This window comes from Amphibalanus amphitrite, unplaced genomic scaffold, assembly GCF_019059575.1.
Source record: "Amphibalanus amphitrite isolate SeventyFive unplaced genomic scaffold, NRLGWU_Aamphi_draft 001683F_arrow, whole genome shotgun sequence".
Classification (NCBI taxonomy): Eukaryota; Metazoa; Arthropoda; class Thecostraca; order Balanomorpha; family Balanidae; genus Amphibalanus; species Amphibalanus amphitrite.
The window spans coordinates 106,407-128,846 of NW_024883176.1; the positions used below are offsets into that span (position 1 = coordinate 106,407).

At 46.5% G+C, this 22,440-nt stretch overlaps 1 protein-coding gene across 1 annotated transcript; it reads right to left on the reverse strand.

Moving 5' to 3' along the window:
* Window positions 1-1,799: 1,799 nt before the first annotated feature.
* LOC122374623 (zinc finger protein 616-like) lies at window positions 1,800-16,398 on the reverse strand. The gene is made up of 3 exons (XM_043353466.1): window positions 16,016-16,398; window positions 4,641-4,863; window positions 1,800-2,045 (listed from the first exon to the last, which is right to left on the reverse strand). Exons 1-3 carry the CDS (start codon window positions 16,396-16,398, stop codon window positions 1,800-1,802), a joined length of 852 nt encoding a protein of 283 aa, XP_043209401.1.
* Between the last annotated feature and the right edge of the window lie 6,042 nt (window positions 16,399-22,440).

Sequence of the window (22,440 nt, forward strand, 5' to 3'; positions counted from 1 at the left end):
ATGTACATTTTCGGAATCAGCGCATCGAGGAGGCCCTGTATACCGATTTTCAGCCAAATCGAAAGACCCCGCCGTTTCCCGTTAAAATGTTAATTGTTCGTTAACTCGTTAACGGTGCAAAATACCACCCTAAAGAGGTACATTTTCGGAATCAGCGCATCGAGGAGGCCCTGTATACCGATTTTCAGCGAAATCGAAAGACCCCGTCGTTTTCCGTTAAGATGTTAACTGGTCGTTAACTCGTTAACGGTGCAAAATACCACCCCAAAGAGGTACATTTTCGGAATCAGCGCATCGTGGAGGCCCTGTATACCGATTTTCAGCCAAATCGAAAGACCCCAAAATATGCTGCTGTGAGGCTGATTTGGCTGAAAATCGGTAGACAGGGCCTCCACGATGCGCTGATTCCGAAAATGTACCTCTTTGGGGTGGTATTTTGCACCGTTAACGAGTTAACGACCAGTTAACATCTTAACGGAAAACGACGGGGTCTTTCGATTTCGCTGAAAATCGGTATACAGGGCCTCCTCGATGCGCTGATTCCGAAAATGTACCTCTTTAGGGTGGTATTTTGCACCGTTAACGAGTTAACGAACAATTAACATTTTAACGGGAAACGGCGGGGTCTTTCGATTTGGCTGAAAATCGGTATACAGGGCCTCCTCGATGCGCTGATTCCGAAAATGTACATCTTTGGTGTGGTATTTTGCACCGTTAACGAGTTAACGACCAATTAACATTTTAACGGGAAACGGCGGGGTCTTTCGATTTGGCTGAAAATCAGTATACAGGGCCTCCTCGATGCGCTGATTCCGAAAATGCACCTCTTTGGGGTGATATTGTGCACCGTTAACGAGTTAACGACCAATTAACATTTTAACGGGAAACGGCGGGGTCTTTCGATTTGGCTGAAAACCGGTATACAGGGCCTCCTCGATACGCTGATTTCGAAAATGTGCCTCTTTGGGGTGGTATTTTGCACCGTTAACGAGTTAACGATCCGTTAACATTTCAGCAGCATATATCGAGTTCAGCAGCAAATTTTCGGGGTCTTTCGATTTGGCTTAAAATCGGTGTACAGGGTCTCCTCGATGCGCTGATTCCGAAGAGGTACCTCTTTGGGGTGGTATTTTGCATCGTTAACGAGTTAGTCACTGAGCATTTCTTTCACGAGTCACTGGAATTTCAGGCCATGATTTCTTCCGTCACAACAGAACGACACCGAAACTCTGCAGTACTGGTTTGTTTACAAAAAGAAAAGAAAGAAAACTCCGAGTTTCAGCTAAATCAACATTAGCCTTTGGTTATCAGCCTCCACATTTTCGTCATCATAGGGTTGCTCTAACTGTTCAAGGCTGACTTTTTTCCCAAGTCAGGCAAGTTTCGAGACCGCGACGTTCCGCGACTTAACGACGGTGGCCAATGTCTATGACTGACTTTTTAGAATCTGAATCCTAACTCATGTTTCATTATCATTAACGCTTAGCGCAAGGTCAATATAGTAATTTGATAGTAATTCTTCTCGTCAACAAGCGACGTTTTGTCTTTTCTAAGCCACTCAAAACACAAATTGCTTCTTTAGATGCATTTCCTCATCTCCCATCGAATAGGTCCCATGGCCCACCTCTTTCTCCTAAAAGACTTATCTTCTTATATGGGCCGCAAGAGTTCCTCAGGGTTTCCGTCTTTCCCCTACGAGCCAAGTCTCCTTCCGCCGAAGAATTCCACGGGGTTCCTCAATTGTCCTACATACCTCATCTTCGTCTATCAGACACAGCAGTTCTTCAGGTTCCTCCTTCCTAGCTGCCCCGTCTTCTGCCATCGGGCACGTACGCCTGCACATCCTCACTAACCAATCCATGCACCATCGTCAAGTGCTTCCGCAGGTCGGGCCGGTTGTTGGAGACCTTGCCGCAGAGGTGGCAAACAGTGAGTCCCTGGTGCAGCTTGGTGTGCGACATGAGCGAGCGATGGGAGCGATACCGCTGGCCGCAGAGCGTGCAGACGAAGTCGGCGCCAGAGCCTGCAACCAGCGGAGAGAGCCTCTTCAGTTCGGTGGACAGGTCTCAACCGGGGCGCGGATACAAACTCACTCAAAGGTCTTCACTAGCGAGGCGGATACGAACGGATACGAACTATCCGAAGGGGCGGAAAGCCTGCTCAGTTTGGCGACAAGGTATCCACGGGAGGAAAGGCTCATCAGCATTGCGGGCAAACCTGTCCCAAAACGCAGCACACAAGTGCAGCGGATAACACCTATCCAAGCAGCCGGCAAAGCCCCTTTTCTCCGTTCGGTGAAAAAGTCCAACCGCGGAAGCCTGTTCATGTCCAAGTGTTCAGCGTAACGGAGCAGAGTTAGTACGGCAGCGGGTGATACCCCCTCAGTCGGTAAAATGGTGATCACCTTCAGGGTGCCTCCCTCCTCAGAAAAGCTGAACGAAAACCCAACAGAGAAAATCACTCCAGTTATGCGGGAAGGAGAAGGATAGCGGCGACAAAAACCTCATCGTTGCAACAAACTTGAGTAGACAGGATAAAGGTGAATGGTTGAATGTACAGAATCATTAACGTGTTTTGCAGAAAAGTGATGCTAAAGTAGAACACTGAAGACAAAGAAATGTAGAAAAAAACACCACTGCTTTAAAATTAAAATTAAAATAGACTTCACGTGAGCACTGACAAGTAAACCTGTACGTACAACCTGTTATCTCACGATACCAATGGTAGATATATATCTGATGAAACATGAAGTTGGAACTATGTGGCTTTTGAACTGACAATCAGACTATCGTGTAGGCATAATTGCATTTTTAACGGTGAAAATGTTGATCCTGATTGAGCCTGCAGTTGCACCATAACAGGAACATATAAGACTTCATTGCCTAAAAAAAAGATGATTGTGCATCACAAACCTGGACGGCGAATTGACCAAAAATGTATTTGTCATCAAGTTACCATAGCTCATTGAAGTCCTGCGCAAACAAATATGCGTCACATACTGAAGATAAAGAAATAAAATACGAAATCAATATTCAATTGAAACGATAAAGCACACTGTAATGATATCATCATTAAAAAGTAACCACAATAATTAAGTAAGGGTCGTACCTTTATCACTACATGAAGGTACGAGGCAGCCAAATTCTGCCTTCTTACCTCACTGTTTTCCAAAATTATTAACATATAAAGAAGTATGGTGTTGGAACAGTTAGGTATATGCAGATATAGGTACTAGCCCTTTGTGAAAAGCGATAATGTGAACACATATCACATGTTCACATTATCGCTTTTCACAAACGTCAAACTGTCATACCACAATATACTAGCCATATTGGTAAAGCAAGTACCACACCATAAAACGTAAGCAAGTTCACTTAAGAACACGAGAACACAACTCTTGTCGACAAAAATAAAGCTCTTCAATAATTCCGACAAAAAATGTGTGATAGTCAACGAACTATCTTCCACATCATTCTACTATGATGATGTAACCTAAGTAAATGATCCATCTAGCATATAAAACACATCGTTACATCATCATTATGCAGTACTTCCCAAAATGAAAAATCCCCTCCCCTCCCCAGAAAAAACTACTCTCTAATCTCAATCTCTCTAACCTCAAAACCACAGAACCCGACAATGAATCCAAATATCGAGGGTATAAATACCTACTTCTCAGTCACGACTAAAGACGTTTCCATCTCGCCTTTCCTTAGCGTCACCAGCACAACTCACACCCGACTATTCGTGCACCACAGCCTGTCCTGTGTCAACCCCCGTTTTAAATAACCACTGTCAAGTGGAAAGTTGCTAAGTACATTAGGAAAATTTTCCCCACTCCAAAACACCATCGCACCAGGCTGACGGTACCCAGGATCTGTTCAGTAACCATCTGGAGAGTTTTCTCCACTTCATCCTCGCGCCAGACTGTTTCTGCCCACAGTCTGCCCGTCTCCTTCACTCTGACACATTCTATGACACATAACTCTGACACATTCTCTGACATCAGGCAGTCCACAGCCACAGTCGCCTGTCTCCTTCACTCCACACATCCTCACACTACACTACCCATCCCCATCGTAACCCGTCCTCGCCACACCCGAACCATCACACTCGACTCTGGGCACCCGCGATCTCTCCATTCCATTCCATTCCATTCCAGTGTATTTTAGTAAACAAGGATCAAATAAATGTACAGAGCAAATAAGGGATCGGCGCAAAAGCATCGCTTAAATTAAAGCGCCTCTCCGAAGAAGAACATAAAATTGACAATGCTAACCTAACCAATACCTGAGGCCAGACGACGCTAGCCCCGCCAGCAACCCTCCGAGCAACAAACGAACCGGGTCAAGGCGCCCGGGCCCGAGCGACAGCAGCTAGGCCAGCGTGCTTGGGTGTGAGTGGGTTACCTAGTGTTGGGTGTTAAACCGGCGTGAGTGTGCGATGTATGAGTGAATGTGGAGAGCAACAAGTGTGCCCTGGGTTTCAGAAAGGTCGTTACCATATAGAAGAATGTTAAGCTTCTGTCTACTTGGTAAGTTGTCAAAATTTGGAACGATTGGTCGAACGGCGTTAAAGACTCCATCTCCATGTGCAGTGTCCGCGCCAGTAAGCGCCTGCGGCAGCGACCTGGCTCTGACGCTCGGCACCAGCCGATAGATCTGCTCCTGCTCCAGACGGTGCACGTTCTCCAGGTGTCTCCTCAGGTGGACCTTGCTGGAGACGGTGCCGCACAGAGGGCATATCGTCAGCCCTTCGTGGACCTTGCGGTGGAGCGTCAGGGACATCTGGTGGCGGTAGCGCTTGCCACAGACGACGCAGACGTAGGCACCTGGTGAAAGAAGTGGGGTCAGAAACAGGCACCTGCTGGAAGAGCTGGGGTCAGAAACAGGCACCTGGCAAAAGAGGTGGGGTCAGAAGAATTACCTGGCGCCAACTGAGAGAGATGAGACGATAAACGTAGATCAGCTGGGCTTTATCAGTAGGAGGGCTCTATTGGCTGAGCAGCAGAAAACACAAAACAAAGACGTGCTTTCATAAGAAAGCACAACATACATAAGTCAGAAGCAAAAGAGCAGATATGTGGGATCCGAAAAGAAACTAGGTTGCAAGAATGGGAAAAAACGTTCAGAGAAACGCAGCATGGAAAGAAACAGCGCGTTTGTTGGCATAGGATACCTATAAGCACGTTACTGTTCGTCGTGATCAAAACACTAGCAACAAAGGTGACTTAGAAGAGCCCAAGATATAGGAAGACAATTGAAGGAGAAAGGATTCTTCCAACATACCTGCCGAAGTCTCGGAAAAGACCGCACTGGGCGAGCGTAGGATAAGGTGAATCGATTTAAATCCACGATAATCTGCGGACTGAAACTGATGGTGATATTCCCATGCGCGGCCGATGCTTTCCAATGTCCGATCTGTGCTGCCAACATTTGTTTAGCATCACTACAACTGAAAAAATGACGGAACGCTAGTATCAACTTACTGAGAATAAGTTCAGTGCCGTCCAATCCCAGTGGAGCGGGTGACACGTTTACCAGCACTATACAGCTGGTTTTGTTCTCACTCGTAATTTGAGTGTTTCATTTAATTCAATTTATCTAATTTAATTTAAGAGAGTAATTTAATTAAGTAATTTGAATTCGCTCGAAAAGGGACAGTTTATGCAGACTGTAGTGTACCTTGCATGCGCTCGTTCATGTTGACAGTGTTTATTCCACCAAGGTCAGCCGCGCCAGCAAACCGATGTAATAAAAGCATGAGAACTAATTCACCAAAAGCGTGCTGTCATGTGCTTTGCAAGTTCCCATTTATTCCCAGCGCTCGTCTGGTTTTTATCGGAAAGTTGGAACTTGGAAGTAATTGCACCACTAAGTTTTAACCCTGATATATATTTAAAAACGAATTCGTCCGAGGGTCAGTATGACAGCAGAGCACAAAACAGGATCATTGGGCAAGGCTAGATTCTTCAACATATTCCGCCTAGGTGCTAGGAAAGCAATCTTTTAAACGGCATGCAATTTGAAAAATGGAAAGACAATGAAATAAAAATGCGCCAGTCATGTGGAATGGCACGTGCATCGACGTGCATAGCCTTCGCAAAATTGATTAACGTAGAGTTGAAAACGACGATTTTTGGGTTTCCAGGGCGCCCAAACACCCGGCTACCACTCTGCTTAAAATGAGAGTCCATGAATCGAAGAGAGGTTTATTACACCGTGTACCTATACCTACCGTTGATCGGCAACATCCAAACCTATAGTGCTAATCATGAGACAAATCAGCCAATGAACACAGAGAGAAGGCTCGATTTGCTGTCAATCGATGCCAATAGTGGATACTACATATAGTAAATAATGAGATGGTACGATACCCGCACCAATTTATTGATATCCATTCCGACACTGGCGGAGGGGTAGAGATGTTACGAACACATCATAGACAGAAAAGGTTAGCTTTCTTGAATATAGTTTATTCACCAAAAATACCATAAGACTGGCTCATTAGTCTTAATATAACCCTAACCCTAACCCTAGGTGGCAGTCAAGTGATTTACAATGTATCTACAATGTTATGGAGTTATGGAATGATCTTACATCGTAGGCTTCCTTTCGCTGTGACTTTGGCTTACAGTGAAGTGATTTACAATGTAGGTATCTACATTGTTATCTACAAATCCAATTTGTAATCCAACTGAAAGCAGCTACCTACGTGACGCTAATGAACTAGCAAATTACAGATCTTGTCACTGCCAAAGGAACAATGGCGATACCAGTACTTCTAAATAGATTCTCGGTACCGATTAATAATAAGCAACAAACTGAGGTCAGACTCCTGGCTAAGAAATACCGCAAATGTATGGTGAAACACTTTACAGTCAGGAATTATGAATACATGAAGGAAGGCGCATGCAAAAAGCATCACCGTAACAAGCCTTGCTTGGTCACAATTCATGAAACAAGACACAATAAAAGATACATGATAACTGTATTTATACACAAGACACCATACCTACAAGACATGAGATGGACCTGAGCAATGAGCATATCGCCAGCAAAAGAAGACGAATACGAACAAATACGAACATGAGTGCCTCAGCCTACAATACTATACAGTGTAAGAATACCTGAAAGTGATGATTGATCATATGCACAAAGGCTACGTGTATACTGGGCATGTGAAGAAAAGAAAAACGATGTCGAAACTAGGAGTCTCAAACTAAAACTCCTTGAGCTATAGATACGATTGCATCGGAGGCCACGTTATCGACACTGAAGCGTCACTAAACCAACACCATACGTTCAATGCTGAATTGACAAAGCCAATCCTTGCCACAACTTGCACTGTCAGAAGTCTCACAAACGAATACAAAATGTTTAGCTACATCCCAACAATAGCAGTGAACGAAAAAAAACTGACTACTTCACACGCTTGAGGACTCACTTATGTCTGTTTTGTAGCGCTATTCAATCGTTTAGAAAGAAAAATACAATTACAGCCATAAGGATGCAGTGGCTCTAGAAAATTTAACTACAATACGTCCTTCAGAAATGTTTGGCTCTAACGCCACTGTCGAAGCATCCACTGCTGATGACATTTGGCGCCTCCGTGGGCCGATCTACACAAGTCAGCGCAAACACTCTCTCCATACAAGGCACCATCTACTATCGCTTCATGCTCCCCTGTCCAAACATCCAGCATTCACTTGGGCCTCCTTCTTTACGATTTCCTGAGCTAGTCCCTAATATTCCTCCACCTCCCTGATTCCACGTCCCTCGCGCCGGTTGACCACTTTTGAACACTTCCCGGCCCATGGTCTTCGACTACCAAACAACATCACTGTTTCGTTCTTATGCTGTCGCTGATTCGTTCTTCAGCTGTGGTTGGCCTGGTGAAGCCCCCAAACTGATTGAAAATGAACACGTTGCTACCAGAGCTGACATAAGGCGACGCACGGTCTACACCGACACACCATGCTCCCCAGGTGTTTAATTGCATAGATCACTTGGAAACAGCTCCCGCTGAGCTCTGTTGCGAGTGAAGTCCCGTAACTCCCGGACTTGCGGAGGTCGAGGCCTGACCACCTGAATCGAGCATTTGCCTGACCTCCTCTGGGGTCAGACCATGCTCGGACTGCAGATGCCGCCTGAGGTGGCCCACGGTACAGATCACTTTGAGGCAGATCCGGCAGGTGGTAAGGCCCAGGTGGACCTTCATGTGGGCGCGCAGAGCTCGGGCAGTGGTGTAATACCGTCCACAGATATGGCAGGAGGTGGCTTCAGGCGAGCGCAGAGCTGAAACCGGAGAGGTGTGTCGATAATAATTCATTTTAGAATGATTTTGGATCAGGGGCTCCGCCACGGTTTTGGGATTGGGGGGGGGGGGGGGTCCGACCCAAAACACAAACCTCGCTGGCGAATCCAGGGTGGGTATTTTGGGCGATTTCACCCTCCCTCCCCCCTGCAGCTCCCGAAGATGATGAAAAATCGCCGCTTTTTCTAGAGCTCCAAGAAAGCTTAATAATTTTATCGGGAGAATTCTGCTTTAAACCGAAAAACCAAGGTTCAATTTGCACAAGGAATCGAAAACCGAGAAGCGGAGCCCATTGACACCGACATTGCGGCCTCTCAAATCAACGTTCTTGAGGAGTGAAGGCCGCTGTTGCGCGCTCCAAGGGCGGTGTTAGCCATCAGACAGCGCATTAGGCTCTCAGTGACTGGCATGGGCTTGGGAATTCAGGGACCTTCATAGGCGCTCAGATATCTATCTTTGTAGGCTTTTAGGCCAGTGCCGGGTCCTCCAAGGCCGTAGTTAAAGGGACTATCCCACCTTTAACATGGGGTTTGAGTTGAGATAGCCAAGTTTGCGGCGAGGTTCAGAAACCACTATCTATCTAGGTTGCAACCCCCGCGGCCTCTTGGTGTTGAAGAAATTCGTTCCCTTCATTTGAAAATGGGCCTTGCGCAAGGCCCTATCTTCAACATGGAGCGACCGTTAGTGTGACGTCACCTCGTTTAGTCATTCTGATTTAAATGGGTTTGTTCGTTGGAAAATCGCTTAAAACTTGGTCTGAACTTTGTTGTGGTGCCTACAGAGTAAAAAGAATCAGCTTTATGACAGTAATGTGGCCTGGGGAAGGAGGTAATTTTGGGCTGTGACGTCACATATTTGAAAGTTTGTGTTTGGAATTTGGGAAGCCTAAGATGTTTAATGAAAAATAAATGCCAGAACCGTGTTCCTGGTCATCCAATCTATAAAGTCGGGCACAATTTAACTGGTTTTAACAACATTTTAGAAGGTGGGATAGTCCCTTTAAAGGAAAGCGCAGGGCTTTAGGAGTCGTTGAAGGGATTTGAAAGCCCTGCCCTCATACATATAGCAGTATGGACTCCTTAGATACTGACATTCAGTCTCTGTGATCAGAGAGTGACCTATCTTGACCTGAAAATGGATATAAAAATGCTGCAATTGAATCAAAGGTCAGGTTATGCAGGGGATTCTGTAAGAGTTGTGACTTGTAGACGTATCTCTTAGTCTACCGACATGCATTCAGAGTCCTGTGCAGATTATTGCAGATTACCTCAGAACGGTGTGAGGCTGCTTAGACTAGTACGGTGCTCGAAAGACCGGCTTAATCCCCTTCCCCCAACACTATCGGTTGACCTCACATGGAAAAAGGATTCTCAGGTCGATTCCAAGCTCATTTAGGGCGGGTATTGTGTCTAAGAGGTGTCCTGCAAGCTGGACCTCTCTCACGAAAATATAGCCGAATCCTGGCATGCTTAGCTAATCCTATAGCTATCTTAAACACATTCATTTTAATAACAAAATGGTAGAATAATGGCATTCCCGTACATACGAGTATAGGTCGGCGAGTGTTGAGCACTTCGTGTGTCACAACATTTTAAGGGATCCCTACATTTCTAGATCTTAAATTCCTTAGCTTTGCGACTGTCAACGTATTCTAAATTATTCAACACATTCTGTGAATGATTTGGTCATTCTTATGCGAAAACAAGCTTATAGTTATTCGAAATATTGGGGGGTACTGTACCCCCCAGGTAAATTATTGAGGGGGTCCGGACCCCCGCGTACCCCCCTGTGGCGGAGCCCTTGTTTTGGATGACAGGGAGTCGAAGAGGAAGGCTCTGAAAGTATGTAGCTAAAGCCAGCTAACCTCTAACAGCAAATTGTAGGTAGATTGCTTACTTGTTTGCGGAATGTGTGCAGCTTGGTTGACAAAATATTTACGACTTTTCAGATGTGATCTTTTTGTTGTTTGTTGGGGCTTTAGGGCGCACCGACTACAAGGTCACTTGCGACCATTCAGATGTGATCGATGGTACTTTGAAGAGGAAAAGAATCTTCATCCAAACGCATTGGATGGAATTCTTACATCAATGAAGCAGCCCGAATCAATATTTTGTTTATGCTTTTGTAACGCAGATGCGCTACATTTTTTCATCTTTCATGCGGAATTGCAAGCTGTGTCACAAGCTGAAACATAGCCATCTGCAAGCGCCGCACAGACACGGTCAGCCGGCTAAATCGGCTGTGATACCCTATCTCCGTCCCAGCCGGCGTCCACACAGACGGCGCAGTCGGCTCTGACAAACAGGGGTCCTCTATAGATGACCACCCCACTTCATGAGAACCCGGATCTGAAGTCAACAAATAGCATACCGAAACGCGCCATTCTGCCAGCCTCGAGCCATTAATCAGTTTAGCCTTTGGAAAACAAGACTCTGTCCCACGCTCGGCACCCCGCCAGAGAACAAGGAGAGGGGAGTGCAGACCGGCCCTGATTTGAACCAAAACAAGAAAGGGGAGCGGGGACCGACCCGGTTTGTACGAAAACAGGATGAAATGGAACTCGGTCGCCAACGACAAAATATAGGACATCTGGCCGGAGCTGACTTCAAAACAAGGGGAGCGGAGGGCCAGGCCCGCCACCTGGCGCCTCAGGCGCCGTGAGCGCCGGCGGCGAATTCCACCCGATCGCTGCGTGAAAGGGTGCGACTGCCATGGCCGGAGGGGAACCGGACTTTGTCAGCAAATCACGAACTTTCGAGGGCGGAGCCGAGTAAAGCTTCTGAGAATGGAGGACGGAGATTGGACAAGGTGATGCTGCCCGGCCCTCTGAAGTATGACGTCATCAGAAGTATAAGTTAATGAAACGGAACTGAAAAGCTCTCTCTCGGACGACGCATTCGGCGCCTCTCGCACTCTATCGGTCCACGTCTCTCGTCTGATATCGCGGACAGCCCACGAGACACCAGCGGCTGGCATCACGGCGCCGGCGGCGGCTCTGGCCGCCGGGCCGGGCGCTGGACGGACACGACCATCATGTCAGCGACTCCATCTCAAGTAAGGTCACGCGGTGAACACGGGTGCGCACCTAGTCCCTAAATCCTTCAAGTGACCCCCCCCCCTCGTTACTGCTATGTGAGCCACATTATATTCCCCTTTTTAGGTGTCGTCCGCAATATTTTAGGCCATTCAGTTTAGGTAGTTCAATTTATTCTTGAGACTTTCAGATTACATAGGTAGCTTAAGTTCACAATTCGATTTCGGTCAATTATGTAACTGTGCGCGTGGTGCGAGACGCGTGCCGACGTGGACCCTCATCCGGCGCCCCGTGGTGATTAAGGCGGACGGAGGGGATTATACACCGTGGGGAGTCTGGAAAGGGACGGGCGACTGTGTACCGCACCGCGCGGCTTGTGGGGCTCAGTTGATGGGCGGCCTGGGCCCAGAATGGTTCCTTTAAATTTGACGTGTAAGGGAATTTAAGGTGTTGCGTCGGAGTATGTAAATAAATGGGACTTGTAAATATTGAAATACGAGTGTGAGTAGTGCTGAAGGGCAGGGATCGGAGGATGGAGCATAAAAGGCCATATGCCAACTCACAGTCGGGAAAGAGGTCATTTCCAAGGTGTCTGGCCAGAGTAATTTACAACGATCAGTTTTCTTTATCTGTTTGATTTTACACAGTGCACAAAGGGATTATACAGGGAGCACACACATAACTCTCAGGACCTCCCTACCTTACCCTATGCTGGGGAGTGCTCTGGCTGTTATTATCCTATTCCTACCGTATCACCGTCCTGTTTCCATAAATATAACGCGTCAGCGGAATTCCTGGCGCTCTACTCTATCCGACGGTCCGACTACAAGCAGCACGCACAGAACACGCAGGACCTTCTTACCTTATGGTCCGACTAAAAGCAGCACGCACAGAACACGCAGGACCTCCTTACCTTACCTATGCTGGAGAGTGCTCTGGCTGTTACTATCCTATTCCTACCGTACCACTGTCCTGTTTCCAAAATTATTACGCGTCAGCGGAATTCCTGGCGCTCCACTTTATCCGATGGTCCGACTACAAGCAGCACGCACAGAACACGCAGGACCTTCTTACCTTACCTATGCTGGAGAGTGCTCTGGCTGTTTTTATCCTATTCCTACCGTACCACTGTCCTGTTCCCATAAATATTACGCGTCAGCGGAATTCCTGGCGCTCAACTTTATCCGATGGTCCGACTACAAAGCATCACGCACAGAGAACACGTAGGACCTCCTTAACTTACCCTATGCTGGAGAGTGCTCTGGCTGTTATTATCCTATTCCTACCGTACCATTGTCCTGTTTCCATAACTATTACGCGTCAGCGGAATTCCTGGCGCTCCACTTTATCCGATGGTCCGACTACAAGCAGCACGCACAGAACACGCAGGACCTTCTTACCTTACCTATGCTGGAGAGTGCTCTGGCTGTTATTATCCTATTCCTACCGTACCACCGTCCGGTTTCAATCAATATAATGCGTCAGCGGAATTCCTGGCGCTCCACCCAATCCAACGGTCCGAATACAAGGAGCACACATAGACTTTGCCGCACACGAAATGTATGTAACTGTACCCCACATGGACACTGCAAGGGACGGAGCCGGGGAGATAGATGATGCACGTTACGCCCCTGTGCGTGGAAAATCCACCGACGCGGCCACGGGTTAGGAGGGAGATGAGAAGCGAGTGAAATGGAAGAAGACTGTACACGGAGAGGAATCGGATTTCCTGAATGAAGCTCAGCTCGGATAGACCCCACTTAAATAGTAGGCCTCGCTTGGGTAAGCCCTGGATACGTGCAATAAGTCGCGAAGTGAAGAGAAAGGGTGAGAGCGAGTTGAGGATCGATTATTGAGGATGGGTGCATGGCCGACGAAGGCTAATCCGTTCGGTTGCCGGCGCGGGCCCCATAAAGCCGTGGCTATACGGAGACGATGCAGGCAGCCCGGAGGGACCTAGTGACCCCGCCGGTTTTAAAAGATAGGTTAGGTCCGCTACCGGTCCATTGAGTGATCAGCGCAGGATGACATTCGATAAGCGACGTAGGTAGTTTGGGAAATGGTTAGGACCCCAGGCGTCCCAGCGAGGAGACGTATGCCGCCGGTTAAGTAATGTCCCGCGAAGGAACGTGTAATGCTGCAGGACGGGGGTAAACATTAAATACCAAAGCATGCGAGTCGGGTGATCGCGGTAAGTCGGTACTGGCCACCCCGCTGTCAGTCGATTTACTCCGGCCGTGCAGCGGTCATTTCGGATAGGTCTGTGACGACAGCTTAACTACCAGCAACGGATAGATAGGGCTTCGGGCACCTATAACGCTGGTAGTCGTGGATTGTGTGAAGCCAACGGAGGCTAACCCGTTCGGTCGCCGGTGCTGTTCCAAAAGCCGTGGCTATACGGAGACGATGCAGGCAGCCCGGACGGACCTAGTTACCCAGCCCCGGTCTCAAATTTCAAACAAGTCCCCCGCGGAAACCGGACTACACAGTGTCCTGCGAGCCGTAGTCTCGGAACCGCTGGCCGAAGGACATTTATGTATTTTGTGCACGTAGTTCGACATGGTGATGAGATGGACCGCAATAAGTCACGTAGGTAATTCAAGGGCGGAGTGCCGAAATCTGTGGTGGTTCGTGTATTCTATTCGTGTAGCGTGAGCATTATGAAGCGTTTGTATGATGTACGGAGCATTGTGGTTATGAAGGGATAACGGTTAATGAAATCTAAGGCCAATGACTCAATAACGACTTGCGCACGCCTTAGCACCACCGGGGGAGTTAGGCAAAGAGGGAGGGATCAGAGATGGTTAACTCTGACAATTTATGAGGTATGGCTGGGTGTATGACATAAATGAAAGGGGACGAGCAAATGAACGTATGATTGGCATGTATATCCGGTGGGAGATAACCCTCAGCTAGGACGGGTGTTGCTGTTTGAGAGTGGGACCTTTTGTTAAGTAGAGTTGGGTTCGTATTTCAGTGTGATCAAGGATAATGGGTTATTATTTTTATCCCTCCTCCCATTCCTTAACCCTGGCCTATGTGTTTCCGATGATTGATCGCCCCGGAAAGATAGAGTCAGAGTCGGAACGGGTTCGCGAGGGGCTGGATATAGAGAAGGGCTTCTAGGAGCGCACCGACGGAGCTCTCTCTCTCTCTCTCTCCCTATCTAAGACACTGCCCAGTTAGCCCCGCAACGCCGCGAAACCCCGCTACACTTTCGCATGTCGCCTCATGTCAATTTATATGGAGAAATTTGTATTTGCAACGCCCATTGACTTTATTGCCTTTCATCAGGGTCAATGCATTCTTGACCAATCAAATCGCATGGTATTTCAGGACCACGCAATACCAATGCAGTCACTATTCCAAAAAAAAGTTTCGATTGACATAATTCGCATCGAGCGTATTGCACTTCCCCCAGCAACCGTCACCGGTGCTCATCAAAAATCGCTTTCGGACACAACACCCGAAAAGTTTATTTTCTACATAAAAATGCTGTGCAAAAAAAAAACACAATGAACATGCAAAGACGGTGACATGGCAAATGGTCATTACCCTATGACTGATTCGCGACGCAATTTACACAACTCTGGCATTCTAGTATCATTCTACAAACACATACTGAAAATGTTACATACTACACATTTACAAAGAAGAAACCACAAACCCGTGAATCTGCAGAAGTATACCAGTCTAATCCTGATGAGGATTCAACTCCGGCGAGGCAACACACATTCACGTACACCGTGCTTCACTTGCCTTACTACTTAACACAAACAAATGTCACACTTATCACTGATCAGTCCGCACAACTACATGCCACTACGGCTTTGAGACGGCCAGAGTCGAGAGTTCAGCGTGCTTACAGCTGCAAATCCAAAAGACGCTGAACCACTGCTGGATATCCCATTTCTGTTTATGCCATTTCACAAAAGCTCACACCATTCACGCCAAGTAACAGTTTGGACACAACCTACCAACTCGCTAAGAGGATGTGTTGAGGGTGACGGCTATCATACCATCGTACGCCAATTGTTTTTCAATTCTGTGTTTCTACGACACAAGGCGGAAGGTGGGACGCTTGGCTACAACATTAGTTGTTGGTGAACAACGGTCTCATACTCGAGACGAAGAGAAAACAGCACCATGGTAAAAGACATTAGTCACTGACCAATACTCCTTCTGCATTACTCTGGCCTTGTAAATGATGTCTAAAACGAACCACCTTGTTACAGAGTCATATCCACACCAGGATAAAAGTAATGGTGTGAAGCATGTTAACACACTCCTCCGTCACTCTGCACTGGCATCTTACGACGAGCCCTACGGTCTAGCAAGACCATTTCAGGCTACGAGACTGATGCGATCAGGGGGGAAATGACTACAAGCCGGAACATCTCCACGGTTCAGTCCGTCACGACTGCCACATATCCTCGCTGACGACCACTCGTTGCGACAAATTACTTCAATGACGGTTGTCCACTTCAAACCCGCAGGTACTGTTTTGCATGGAATTTCAAAGAGTTAGCAAACGAGATAAAAGGGTGATCCTGAGAAAACAAAAGACGATTCATTGATCTCGCGGCGCCTCAGGTTTAACACTTTGTACACTATGCTGCACGTTATGTCCAGCGCCCGGTACAACACCATGTCCACCCTGCTGACCGGCTCCTGGAGCCAGTGGCGTGCACTTCTCCGGCCAGCGTTCTCCTCAGCTCCTTGTTGCTAATCCTGCGCACTTCCCTGGCCAGCGTTCTGCTCAGCTCCTTGTTGTCAATCCTGCGCAGCTCCCTGGCCAGCTTGCTGCTCAGCTCTGTGTCGTCAATCCTACGCAGCTCCCTGACCAGCGTTCTGCTCAGCTCCTTGTTGCTAATCCTGCGCACTTCCGTGGCCAGCGTTCTCCTCAGCCCTCTGCTGCCAATCCTGCGCTGTGCCCTGTCCAGCCTCCTGCTCAGCCCTTTGCTGCCAATCCTGCGCAGTGCCCTGGCCCGTCTCCTGAGCGGCTGAAGCCATCCATCCCTGATCGTGCATCCCTTGATATCGACCATGGACGGCCGTCGGCGCCAACAGACGTATTTGCTCCGGCCCCAGGTTGTGCGCCTGCGCCAGGTGACGCCGGAGGTGCGACACGATACAGAGCACCTTCCCGCAGAGACGGCACGTTGTGAGACCCTGGTGAACCTTCAGGTGGTGTGTCAACGCTTGTCGGTTGCTATAGCGACGGCCGCATTCTTTGCAGACAAACATAGGCCGTGAATCTGAAATCAAGATGGAAATGATGTTAGTTCGGCTTTTATTGAGGGAGTAACGAATGTTATGGCAAAACTACGTTGAAATACATGTGGTGCTTGATAGGCAGTGTTGGTAAGGATTACGAGTGGGAAAACTGGTAAAAAGCGGCAAGAGCTTTACCAGCTTTTCATGAGCACTTCACTATGGCAGGGATCAAAAGTACTCCCGTACACGGAATCCCACATTTAACCTTCGCCCCAGTGGGGGGGGGGGGGGGCATATGTTACCACCCTGTCGCGTTTTTTGCGTGTAAATAAAAAACCGCGGCGCGCAGCGCCGCGCCGCTTGGGGTAGCTTTTTGTACATCAATTTTGGACAATGTGTGAAATTTTTGACCCCAGGTCATGTCAGGTCAGGTTACCAGGTCAGGTTAACTGACCAAGCCTAAAAAAAAGTTTGCAATCATGTCCAGCCTGCAGTACTTGTCAGAAAGGTTTCAAACTTGGTGGATTGCATGATGTTATGGGCGCCTACAATTTGTATATCTCGGATTTTTTATATCCGTGACCTAAGGTCAGGTCAGTGGCGTGACCTTACCATTATAAGGCAATGGAGAAAAATGAAAATGCCTCTAAATCCGTGTGTATGCATAGGAACAGTCCAAATATTTCAGAATCACAATGATTTGGACCACCCGTGACGACCAAGGTGTGTTTTTTTTTGCTGATAGCCTCTAGAAAGGTCATCCGAGGTCATTTGAGGCTACAAACAGATTTTTGCCAATAACTCTCGATTGGAAAGAGATAGGACGCTGGGGATGGTCTCATTGTGTTTGTCTTGTTGAGACGCATCGAATGATATGCAACATGACCTTTCCCAGTCAGGTCATGACCTTGACCTGAGGTCAAATTTTCAAGTTGACTTTTCAAGGTCAAATTATAGTTCATTCGACGTGTCTCGTCGAGAGGAACACGATTCTGGCAATAGAAATGTCCTAGCTGGTTTTAGTCAAAAGTTATTGTCGAAAAACACATTTCGTAAAAACAGCTATTTTTTTAGTTTTTGCCCTCTGGAGGCTAAACCGTTGACCTGAGGTCAATTTTGATGATGACGTTATCAAAAGAAGAGTTCAAAAGCTATCGATTGCTTTTTCATGCGTTTTTCTAGCTATCATAGTTCCTGAGATAAATGCATGTTTTCTGAGAAATATAATGACATTTGGCAAATTTTGACCTTTGATGACCTCCAGTGACCCCAATATTGCTCTAAGATGAAAATGACCTGTATCCTTTCAAACGTACGCATTTAGAGCTATCGACTGCTTTTTACCGCATCTTTCTAGCCCTCTTAGTTTTTGAGTTAGAGGTGGGTGGTAACATATGCCCCCCCCCCCCCCACTAGGGCGAAGTTGGCTGAGACCGCCACTGGGGCGAGGGTTAAAAGCTTTTAACAGTAAAGGAGAAGAGAAGTCGCTGAATAACAGAAATTGAGGTCAGTTCAATCGATAAGAAGCCCTCAATTCTTTCTCAACTTTAAAGTGAGTGAAACAATCCATACATCATCCTCAAATGTCAGCTTCCAATTCAAAAGGAAAATAAAGCTTTAATAGGTAACTGCATTCACTCGATTCGATTCGATCTCATTTGGCTTCTTAAGCATCAAAATCAACAGACAAGCCGAATGTGCAGTTTATTTCACATGAAATGCGTTCACACTCACCTAAAATGACGCAGGATTTTCAGAAAGATCCAAGTCGCACTCACGAGATCCAAGCACTCACGAGATCCATCACGCTTACTTTCAACTAAATAAAGTGCAAAAAGACTAACACTAAAACATCTCGGGAGGACAGAAACATGCTAACCGAGACGAAAGTCAATTTCAATTTCCACCTTCAAATAAAAGTTTTATATTAAACATCAATAGATAAACGAGCGACAGCAAAGCGCGGAGAACACAGCTAAAGAGGGAAAAGGACAGCATAGACCTCTGTATACCTACTTGACCCTGATAAACTAATTATCGGGTCACAAGCGCTGACTTTCAGGACCGTTTGCGTTGTGGTCATGGCCAAATTTTCTGTGTTCAGTGATCCAGATATACAGAGGTCTATGGGGAGAGCCAAACCCCTCCAAATAAGACTTAAGATGTTGGTTACTATCGTAGATGAAGAGACATGACTTTAGACAAATCGTCCCGGCACTTAGTCATGTTTACACCCAAAAAGGTATGATGATACCTTTTTGTAAGCAGATAGTTTTGAAATGACACGCCGCGTTCCGTTTGTGATTTCAGCCGGCAGTGATCTATCCAATAGGTAGACTTATACAGTGAAGGAAGGAAGATCCATCCGTGCTACCTGAAAAAGAAACGGGCAAACGTCTTATCTGGATATGTTCTCGATAAATGGCATCACGAATGTATACTGAAACGACATTACAATTAGAGAAGGCTCACCATGTACTTCTAACGATAATCAATTGATTATTTTCGGTGTAATAGTGAAGCAGAAACTCTACGAAAGCTGGAACTATGCCATCCAATTCCCCTTCATTAGTTAACAAATAGGGCATGAAATAATCCCTGTTCCGCGAGTACCAGACGAACACATAATATGAAATAATGTAGTGGTTGCAGGTAACTCACCAAGGAAATGTTAAAAATTTGCACTGAAAAACAAAATGACGCGGAAGAACTAGCGAAACAAGAAGTGGTGTTTCAGCGCTGAGGGAACCGCTTCAAGCGCCGGTTTCAAACGCCGAGTTTCATACCACTGACGGTTAAGTTGAAAGCTCAAATAATTACCAGTCAGATTCAACAACTTCAAAAAAAGCTTACAAATGTAAAATGTTACAAGTAAACCAGATGAAAAGCACACATAAAATTCAAAGTATAGACAAACGCGAAATACCTTGAACTTGAGCCTAGAACGGCGGTGTCGCCGTCTGAACACCACATTTTAACACCAATGCTCGCATCTGGTAGACTCAGCAAATATGACGCTACATTACACAGATTGCTCGGCGCACTCGGTATGTCGTCGCCGCCGCGACAGATTAAACCGGCAGACTAGAAGCCCATTTTCACAGAAATAAGAGCACTCTGATTGTCGTAGGTATTCCTAAGAACTACCTCATAACCTCACAGATTGGTTCATTGGCTCGGCTTGCAGCTCAGAGCCTATTCTAAAGCGAGGGACGATCTAAACTACTCACATTCACAACGCTATCTAGCCATTGTGAAAAACTCATTTGAACCAAGCCTTGAATGAAAAGTGTTGTTGAATTTGTGACATCAAAGCTCGCGTATGAAAACACGGTTAATTTTAACACGCGCAGTGGAACGGTTGCGAGTACTACGCCCAGTGGAAGGGGGGGGGGGCGGATGTCGCCCCCCCCTAAGATCTCAGCTCCCACTGGAGCTAGAAAGACGAAATTTGGAGGGTAGGTGGGGGCCATGGGGAACTCTGTTGTGTGTGAATTTCATGACCCTAGGTCAATATCTTCAAGGTCAAATGAGGTCAAATGTGGTCAAATCTGCCATATTAGCGACTTTTTTGCGTTTACACGCCGATAACTCAAAAAGTTTCCGGCCGATTTTTTTAAATCTTTCATTATACGAAAGAGCAAACATTTGTGAGTATGTATGGTGAATTTCTAGATAATCCAACAATAAATATGGCAGTTAGAAGCCTGCGAAGGGTAAGATGTCGCCGGCTGAGGCGGCATCGGCCGACGCGGGAAACGCGGCAATCACAATTTTGTGTTTACACACTCATAACTCAAGTTGTTACCGGCCGATTTTCAAAATTCTTTGACCATATGATTGCCTGTACATTTCTCAGTCTTCTCACCGAATTTGACGCGAATCTAATATAATCAGCGGTAAGGAGCGCGATGTAAAGACGGAACCGTCCCGCCCCGGCACAGTCTACAATTCAGGCGGCGCGTAACGGCTAGCGCCGGCCGCCGCGCCGCCGCGCCGCCGCGGCGGCAGGATGTTTGACTTTACACCGCTATTACTAGAAAAGTTATGAACCGATTTTCTTACTTCTTGCACGAGAAGATCCGCAATGCAATTCTGGACAGGTAGCCGAAATTTCACATTGATATTATGCTTGCGGCGCGAGTTATTGGCGAAAAACAGGAGGGGTGGGCGAAATCCGCCCCCCCCCCTTCCACTGCGCGTGTTAAAACAGTGCTGGCATATCGTATTAGCTGCACTAGCTCTAATTACGTAGCAATGCCACTAAAGAACGGAATATATGACTATGACCTCCCCTCTAAAAAAGAAAGAGACTACAGCACATGCAAGTGCAAATGATGATAAATCGTCAAGATAAGCTAAAACATAATGCAATAAGTAACATTGTGTAATAAAAATAAGTGTAATAATAAGTTATTTATTACACTATGGCTCAAATATGCGTCGAATAATTACCACCCGAACATTGAACGTTGTAAATATAATTCATTGAATTCGTTATTTATAGTCGTTTAATCATTCGCACTATCGAAAGGCAATTCGTACATAGCAATACCAATGATCAGTAAGTAGACAGCAGACATACTTAGATATAAATAGTGCACGGTCGCGTAAAAACAAAAGCAAACATATTTGTTTTAACTTTGCATATCCGGACTCACTCACTAAAAGTACCATCATATTTATAGAATACATGACAGTATAAGCCATAAGGTATACGCAGTGACGGAGACCCACCTGTAAAAGTTCATCCAGAGGTGATTGATACACTTGATATTTCTGATTGCTTGCAGGGCTCGACGGGTGCCTCCTGGGTATCCGTCGTGATCCTTTATGCGCTAACTGACATCCTACAACGTAAATGAGCTGATTTCGCCAAAAAAATCCCGGAGGATAGAACAAAGTCATGACATTAGAGCAAACAATATTTTTCAGTGTTCTTTTAATTTAAAGTTTAAAGTAAGTGGCTCCAAAATTAGTGCAACCAAAACGCGGATTTCTATTACCTTCAACTTAATAAAAGAATCGGCAACCCCATTTGATTTTCGGGACGTTTTTAATTAGTTGTACTGCTAAAACTACACAGAAACAACGAGGAGGCACAAAGAAGGAATTGATTCCTCTTTTCTTTGTAGGTATGCAGCAAAACCGTGGTTAATTTGCAACGCATATTTTGCACTGACAACCGCACGCGACTCCTTTGAAAGTCTGAGATGCGATTTTGAGCACTATATCAATGACAGAGCAATTAACACCTCACCACTAATTTTGGACGTTGCCTCCCCTTTCCACCTCTGCTAGGCCGCTAACGCTAGCCAGCCCGTGAAGGTCACCCATTAACCCGCGCCCCACTGGGGTCTGCGTTTAACACGCCCTACTGGGGGGGGGGGGGGGGCTATTCATAGCCCCCCTCCTAACTCCGAAACTACTGGTTGATCGTCAAAATTCAAACGGCGTCTGATAGCCCCGGAAAAACTGTCGAGCGAAACCTAATTTCATTGACCTCGAGGTCACCGATGACGTCACAGGTCAGGTCAAAGTAAAAATTATTAGCATTTTGGCTTGTTCACGTTTTGGGCCCTGGCCGCCGTCTTACAAGTCAGATCAGGCTCATTTTTGGATCACACACTCGGGAACAGATGCTCTAGTTACCCTGAGGGTACCAAACTTGTACTTTGATTTTCAGGTCAAGGTCGGGTCATCACAGGTCACGAAAATATTCATTGCGTCGGTCACGTGACACATGTTTTATGGTCCATTTAGGTCAGAGATTTCGAATTTGATGTCGTCTTGTCATTCGAGGTCATTTTGAGTCGAATTTAGTTTATGGTAGGTCACTTTCAGGTCAAAAAAGGTCAAATTTTGAAGTTAAA